Raw genomic sequence first — 8666 nt, forward strand, 5'->3', positions numbered from 1 at the left:
CCATGAGGGGAGAAGATGCCAGAAGATGCTTATTAGCACCACCCCTGCCCCAGGAGTCTAAATTTGCACTCCCGCTCATACCTCTCGCTACCACTTCCTGTAGATAATGTCCTTTAAGTAGAGATATTATATAACAGTAATGGAGCCTGGATGGTTTATGTAACACTGAGCTGCATCCAGAATCTGGACTCTGCATGTCTTAAAAAGCTGGTGTTCCACCATATGACCCCCAGATGCACTCCTCTGTCATGTTCAGCTCTAGTGTGGCATCACTCACACTTCACCGTCAGATACTGTGTCGTTGGCTGTGGTTGTATGACTACGTTGAGGTTACTAATATCAGCAAGGGACTTGTCCTGCTACTCAGGGGGTCAAACTTGTCCGCCCTTTTGTATACTCCACATGAAATTCCTTCCTTGTGCGGTGAACGTCCTTCATAAACGTCCTCTCTTTTACTAGCTGCAACGTTCAAAATCTGCATTCAGATTTGGCTTCATGAATCGTCTTCCTTGTTATGTCATTCATTTTATCATTTGTGAATGCAGGTCAGAAGGATAAACAGATATCGCAATAAGGAAGGAGATAAAATGGAGGGGGAAGTGAACTTGCAATAGAAGAAACTACAGCCATTTAACCTTGATTCGGATGAAGATGCACAGTGTCCATGCAGATCTAATAAACAGTAGCCAACTGGAGCACAATCCATCCTCAGGGGATTTCCAATGATGTGGTTGTTTTCGGGGTGTTATTTTGACATGTATTCTCTCCAGCCACTTCAAAGATGATTAAGAGAAACCAAGAGACTGTGGTTGTTTTTCAGCAACTGGATTTGTATGTCCTTCAACAATTTACTCGCTTGTTTGAAACATGCAAAAACAAATACACACAGCACCAAAAAAAAGTAATAATCACAGCCTGCCCATTACATAAAGTATTTTTCTCTTCAGAGCATGGTCCTTGTTGCTTTTTTTTAAATGAAAGGAAAAAAATCCTCACCAGTCTCCTCCCTCATACTGCCCCACCCACTTCTTGAGAAAGTTTCCCCTCTAGCCCTTTACTTTCCACTGAAGTTCAACTTTGTCCCCATCTGTTTGTGTTTAACATCTGTGTTGCACTCTCTCCTTCCTCCTCTTCAGCTCTGTCTACCTCCCTCTGTCCTCCTTTCTTTTCTCTTCCTCCTTCCTTTGTTTTGTCACTCCTCTCTCCACCTCCCTACCACTCTCTCTATCATCTCAATCCTCTTGTTTTTATCTTGCTCTGTCCATCTTTCTCTTTTCGCTCATGCCTTACCTTCTCCTCCTGTGATGTGCTGCATGGGGCCTATCTGGGCACTCTAGCGCTGTGGTGTGGAGAGCCTGATGTCATAGACTGCACTGGTTCCAGAGCTGGTGTTGGACCTCATGTTTCCTCTCACTCAAGGGTCTATCCCCTGGCTCTGAGCCAGCTGCCTGCCCAGAGAGTTAATGAGACCAACAGCTGCATTAGCATTCACAGGCGTGCATGCACATGGACACACAAGCACACACACAACTTTTCTGGAGAGTACTGTACTACCCAGTACCACAGTGCTGTATCAGTTTTCATGTGCACAGCCTGGTACAGCCTCTACATGTTTTTCCGCAGCCAAAGACATTCAAATAGGGACATAAGCAGTGGCTTTTCGGTTTGTACGTCACACCAGTACCTTATAAGTTTAGAATGTAGTCTGTGGCATATTGAATTGAATTTAAACTTAACACAATTATCGGTAACTGGCCTATATAGTGTACATTGGAATCTAACTCCAAGTTTAGTGTTTATTACACGCAAAGAAAGTGTATCCTCCAGAGAGACCGATAATAATTTGAATAAAACAATAACTGAAACACAATGCGGTAAGGAGTCAACCTTTTTCTAGATGACCTGGGTGTGGTCAGCACTTCTCCCTGTGTTTCTCATATAATTTCCATACAAGCAATGACCAGTGATAACTCAGTGGAAATCCATTGTACTGTATATCCTTGGTCATGCACCCAAGAACAATTTGTGTTTCAAATAAACATAAGATCCATTTGAAGCATCTTGTATTATTTATCTTTACCTGAAGGATTTAACACATACAGTACTTGACAAAGTACAGTTTTCAGAATATTCTTCCGTGCCTATAATAATCTAACTAGTCAAATGATATGTACAAAAGGCAAAGAGTGAATAGTATCCTTAGAATGGTCCCCGGGTCTCTTCAAGGCACTACGGCCATCCCTACAGGAGAACATGTTTTGGCTCCAGGTAGAACCCTTTTGGGTTCCAGGTAAAACCCTTTTGGGTTCCATGTAGAACCCTCTACATGGAACCCAAAAGGGTTCTACCTGGAATCAAATAGGGTTCTTCAAAGGGTTCCACTATGGAGTCAGCCAAAGAATCCTTTTTAGGTTCTAGATAGACAAAAAGGTGCTAAGAGTGTAGGTCATCATTCATCCATTGTGAGTGAGGTCAGAGTAGGTCACATCAGGGGCTCTGATGTTTGGAACCTCCTGATTAATCAACCAGAAGAAAGACTATTTACCTCAGACCAAAGCCTACAGTATTTCACCATATTTGTGTAATTACACATATTGTTTGTGTTTTAACATTTACATATTTTGGTAATAATAAAAACATCTAGTTTGGTTGAAATGCCCTTTTCTTCCCAATGGAAAAACTGTGTAGGCTCTGTTCACTCTTCCCTCTAATTTAGTGGTATCCAATTATGTCTTATAGTAGCAACCATGTTCTCACTAGTACACAAGTGGGTAGGACGGATGATTCAAACGTTGGTCATATGAAATCTAGACAGCTACCATGTGTCATCAGTGCCACCACTTCCCACAAGAAAAAAACATGTTTTTGCTGCTCACCACAGGAAGCACATTGGTCACAAAGACAAAAATGTTGAGTTTCCTCTGAGGCTGTTTGGATTACGCAACTGAGGCCTCCAGACTAGTCTGCTGTTTTAGCCAACCAGTTGACTCTCAGAGCAACATTTTTAGAACTTGTATATAGATGAAAACAAAGATGAAAATAAATACATTGTTGATAATGCATAGATTGGTCAAATGCATGAACGGATGGCTATAGCTCAAACAAGTGGTAAAGAAAAGGGGAAGAGAGAAGGGTGTGATACTGCATCGACCCACTGCTAAACATGCCGGTCACGCCCCTGTTTTATTCTGATGTCATGGTAAGGGATGGCTGAGCAGCGCTCGTAAAAAGCTCCCCATCCGTGATTCAATTCTCCCCACCGCACAGCCACAATCAAGGAAATTGAAGGAGCACTTGGTCAGCCTCCAAGCCATCGATTTTTAAATGAGCCAGGCGAGCAGGCAGGAGAGAGACGCTGTCCTGGCCGTCTGTGTCCCTTCACTGGAATATGAGGGGATGGGAGAGGACGAGAATCCAATAAGCTTTGCGATTACATTATACAGGACAAAAAAACATTAACCCAAATCGTGACCAGGCCCCTCCCTGTATCTATCAAGGACAGAGTAGAGGGATGGAATGGCAGTGTAGTCTGTGGGGCGTGGGTGGAGGTCTTAAGGATGATGGATGGGGAGAGGGAGAGATCATAGGAGACAGTGGCATACAGTACCCCTACTAAAAGTCCAGTATAGGGTCTCAAGCAAGGATGTGTTTTTCCCCAAGTTGGTTTATCAAAATTGGTACCGTAATACTTTGCATAAAGCCCCCATGAACTGAATTTATCTGAGAGAGAAAGGGGACAAGAAAGAGAAAAGGCCTGTATAAACTAAAGCATAACGAAATGAATTTCTTGAGCTAAAAATGAACATAATGTCTGGTTAGTCAGTAATTTCTACCCCGGTCTGCATTCACTGTTCAGCCGATAAATGGGTGCCACACAGCCCACCTCACACCAGCCCTATCTTCTCGGAACTACTATCCCCGCAAAACTTCAGGGCTGTCGTCACGGAAACAGAACTGAACAATAATGTTACGTGCCTTGTGAAGCGGTGGCTCAGGCAACTGTTGCTCTGGACCACATGCTAAAGTTTAATGACGTCACAGGAAGTGTATATTATCACCTAAACCCCCTCATTGACATTCAGTGTGAGGCCCTAGTTATTAAATTCATAGTGGGACTATTTCTAAGCGCAGGTTTTATGATTGAATTTATGGGTAAAATCAGCCCAGCACACCAAGGTCAGTAGAGCTACCCTGGGTTTCCATGGTTACCATGCTAGCCCTGTCTGAGCATCTGATGGATGAACACAAGGCATGATGGGAGGGGCTAATGAAATCTGACCACACCAAGGAGCTGTAAAAACAAAACCTGCACAGCCTGGCGAGAGACGACTTTGATATATTATAAACCTTTCAACTGAAAACAAAATATCCTTCCCCACTCCTGCATTCTCATCAATTCTTATTCCATATGTTCTTCATAAGAATAACATTTATCTACAATGTTTGTTTGGATGCGTCTTGACATGAGACATAAATGCTTATTGCATTGGATTGAGAGCCAAGCACCTTGTGTAAATAACTGCAAAGTTTCCATATTAAGGCAGAATTAAAACATGCTAAACCAAATAAATAACACCAACTCATGCCACCTGGTGATAGTTAAGATGACTGAACTTATCATAAAGGAGCAAAACACACTAGCAATGTTCTGTAGAATATTGACTGTTGACCAAGTTGTCTTTGTTTATTCTCTCTCCCTATCTATTTTAGGTGTTCACATCCTGATCGCTGTTGGCGCAGTGATGATGGTTGTCGGGTTCCTCGGTTGCTATGGTGCCATTCAGGAGTCTCAGTGTCTTCTTGGAACAGTGAGTCATACAGACAGAACACCATGCAGCAAAGAGTCACTTGTATGTGGTCTAGCCAGCCCATTCCCGGCTATCCCCTAAATTGTCCACTGAATGAATGACTTTGTTTTCCTCCAGTTCTTTGCCTGCTTGGTGATCCTGTTCGCTTGTGAGGTGGCAGCTGGAATCTTTGGATTCATGCACAAAGATTCGGTGAGGACACATACTTATTCTGATCTTACACACAGAAACACATTGCACACATACACACACACAAAAACAAAATGTGTATTGAAACACAGCGTAGCATACAGTACTACATGATAGAGTTAAAAGCCAGTGATAATATCATAGTGTGGCTCTAATGTGATCATGACAAAGTAACTGAGGACGGAATAACTACATTCAGTTATTCCTTCAGAGTTCCATATCTGTCATAACCTGACCAGACACATCCTGTCCTTTTGGTTGTAGATTTCCAAAGAGCTGATTACCTTCTATGACAATGTGTACGAGAACTCTGTAGCAACCACTTTAACAGACCAGGACAAGGACAAGAAACAGGCTGCCGCTGCTGTGCTGAAGGTCTTCCATGAGACGGTAAGTCAAGCTCATACTTAAACTAAAAGCATAACTGTCCAAAACTCACTTGTAAGCTGATTTTAAACACACACCAAAGTGAATCTCATAGCAACATCCAGACACACACACATCTCACTAATAAAGCTCCACTAACACGTGCCTTTTTATTTTAGTTGGAATGCTGTGGTAGGGGCTTGAACAACCCGTTCGCTACGTTACTCACCCAAGGTTTAACAGACATCTGCCCCAAGTCAGTCGCCGCTTCCACTACAGTAAGTACTCTAAGGCCAACTATGAGGACAATACAGAATGTTGGTTATGTAGTGCATAAACCACAAAGTACAATTTCGACTCAAATGTGTTATTTTGTTTGACAGGACTGTCATGGAAAAATCAGGGAGCTCTTTACCGAGAAGGTTTACTTGATTGGCATCGCTGCCCTGATAGTTGCTATTATTATGGTGAGTATTATGAAAGACAGTATGTAGCTTGTGTGGAAGTGTAGTTCATACAAGATAAGGGATCCTTGGCATCTCTATGAAGAGACCCATAATGCCCCTCTCATTTCTTTGTTCTCTCCTGTCAGATCTTTGAGATGACCTTTAGTATGGTCCTGTGCTGTGGGATCCGCAACAGCCCGGTGTACTAAAGTCCAGGGTGAAGAAGCAAGGGCTAGTGACCTCTGGAGATACTAGCCAATGACTGAAGGAAAATATTTATCTTCCTTTTTTGTTTTTATAGCCTGTCACTTCCTCAAATAGTTGCTTGCCAATTTTGCCAGTTGTACAAGATCAAAAATGCATCTTCTCACACAGTTTTTGATAATACGGTACCAACTATTCTTGTCAGTCACAGATAGCTGTTCAGTATTTTGACTAATGTTAGTCTGTACAAAATGTTGAGGTTTACATTGGCATGGCATTTACACACACACACACACACACACACACACACACACACACGAGTACATATCCTGGAATTATCTTGGGTTAATTGTAAAGTATTGCTACTTTGCTGGAGTCCAAAACATTGTATTCTGTTGGTTTATCAATCTTTTTTTCAAATGTATTTGTATAAACTGTATATATTTGCAGTGCTTTATGACTGGCAAGCATGGATATTGTATTGAATCCCTTCTCCCCACAATTTTCTGCACTCACTGCTTGTCTGCCTGAGTTTTTTCCATAGACAACAACCACTAAGAAACAGAGAATGGATACTATTGATTTGTCTGTCCCATCTAAAACCAAGATAATAGAGGTGATAGTTTCCCCTGTGCTTTTTTAACACCTACCAATCTAAGCCATAAAGAGACCCCATGCCTCCAAGCCTTATGAGTGGAATGTCCCATCCTCCCCAACAACACCTTGTTCCTGTAAAACTACATTGAATGTCCTGTCCTTAACCTATTGCTGTGTACTATGCATACCTACAGAAGCCTCACCTCCTAGGCTGGCGCAGTGGTCAAACGCACTGCACCGCAGTGCTGAGGCGCCACTATAGCATGGGGTATGATCCCAGACACAACCGGCCGTGACCGGGAGCCCCATAGAATGGCGCACAATTGGCCCAGTGCCATCTGGGCTAGGGGAAGATTTGGCTGGTGGGGCTTTCCTTGGCTCATCTTGCTATAGCGACTCCTTGTGACAGGTCTGGACGCCTGCAAGCTGACTCCAATCATCAGTTGAACAGTGTTTCCTCTGACACATTAGTGCAGCTGACATCCGGGTTAAGAGAGCAGTGTAATAAGAAGTAGGCAGCCAGGCTGGTCATGTTTCGGAGGACGCATGACTCAACCTTCACTTCTCCCGAGCCCGTTGCAGAGATGAGCCAAGGGACCTAATACGGGGTAAAAAATACGCCGGGCCTGGTTAGTACTTGGTCGGGAGACCGCCTGGGAATACTAGGTGCCATAAACACAAAAAAATATTTAAGAAAAATGAAAAAAAAGAAATGTCACCTTCAGCCATTCAGACAAATCTAGTTTATTTTCAAAGAATCTTTTTTATGCCTGCTTGTTATACTCTGACAGTCAAACATCTTATTATGCTGGGACTTGCCGGACAATGTTGTATCTGTGCTGTATGATGATACTGTATAATACCACTGACCATGCCATTGTGAGAGGTTGTGTTTGTGTGTCAGGAAGTCAAATACTGGCCATGTCAACAAGTCAAGTCCACGACCAACCCACCACTAGGGTGCAGACCTGTTGTGATGCTTCATGGTATTCCATTGCTATGGTTCCAAAGCCAGGGGGAGCTCTTGTCATACATTCTTGCTCCACTGTGACTTTGGTTGCCTGCTCAACTGCAAAGCACTTCTTACAGGTTCCATTTCGATCTTCAGCTTCCCTTCAGAGTTCACAGATTTGAATCTGATGCATTAGAGGGCGAGCTGGAGCTATCACCCTATTATCTACACCCATCCAGTCCTTTCAGATCTGTTAACACTGAGGGGCTAGGGGCTAGGGACTGAACTGGAACCAGGCCCTTAACATTCACCTATATACACACATAAGCACTTAAACACTCACACATACTCACTCCATCATTTGTGTAGTCCTACATAATAGACTGTATGGCTTTCTAAGCCAACCAAAACCTAGTCTTGTTAACACATAATGCCTATGCTGATATATGGTTAAGTGTCTTGTATCATGTACAGCTATATATTATTGTACTAATGACCATGTAAAGACAATGTAGCTCTGCCTTTCATTGTGATATTTTGTCTGATATGTTGTCAAAAGAAGAATGGGTGTCGGCTTCAGTGGCAGTGTGCAGGACTGAGAAATCAGTTGAGTTACCAAAGGTTGGGAAGATTAGCATCATGGCTGTATATGCTGTACAACACAAAGGTGAAAGAACAATGCCAGCAAAAGAGTGTAAAAACACTATACACAATGTAGTGACTGAGACTCAATAGCCCACTGCCATTCAAATTTGTGCCCTTTCTCTTGTTTTAGATTTTGGTTTTGTTGCCCAAGTATTAAGGGATTAAATGTATTTTACAAATAATGCATGATGTCCATGACTTTATTTTTTTATTCTCTATTCATTGTTAGTATAAGGAATAACCTGTCTTTTTCACATCTTATATAGTACATGAGTTGTTAAAATCCTTAACATATCCTTGACAGGTAGGCCCTATGTGGCAGTGTTTTCTATTCTAGGCTAGAGAGGAAATGTCTCTAAGTGTTAAACCAGGGTCGTCTTTCTTCACCCTAATTCCATAAAAATATATTTCCTGGTTACCTAACTATATGGATATAGAGAGAAACATCTATGGATTCAA

The 8666-nt window shown here is 42.3% G+C and overlaps 1 protein-coding gene across 1 annotated transcript in view; it reads left to right on the plus strand.

Moving 5' to 3' along the window:
- LOC106587471 (CD81 antigen) overlaps positions 1-8389 on the plus strand; it is a 20037-nt gene extending 11648 nt beyond the window's left edge. The window contains exons 3-8 of the mRNA XM_014175885.2: positions 4711-4808; positions 4926-5000; positions 5262-5387; positions 5543-5641; positions 5747-5830; positions 5956-8389. Coding sequence (XP_014031360.1) covers positions 4711-4808; positions 4926-5000; positions 5262-5387; positions 5543-5641; positions 5747-5830; positions 5956-6018 — 545 coding nt within the window. The 3' untranslated portion in view covers positions 6019-8389. The remainder of the gene's footprint in view (positions 1-4710; positions 4809-4925; positions 5001-5261; positions 5388-5542; positions 5642-5746; positions 5831-5955) is intronic.
- The last annotated feature ends 277 nt before the right edge of the window (positions 8390-8666 follow it).

The sequence above is a fragment of the Salmo salar genome, chromosome ssa26 (genome assembly GCF_905237065.1).
Source record: "Salmo salar chromosome ssa26, Ssal_v3.1, whole genome shotgun sequence".
Taxonomy (NCBI): Eukaryota; Metazoa; Chordata; class Actinopteri; order Salmoniformes; family Salmonidae; genus Salmo; species Salmo salar.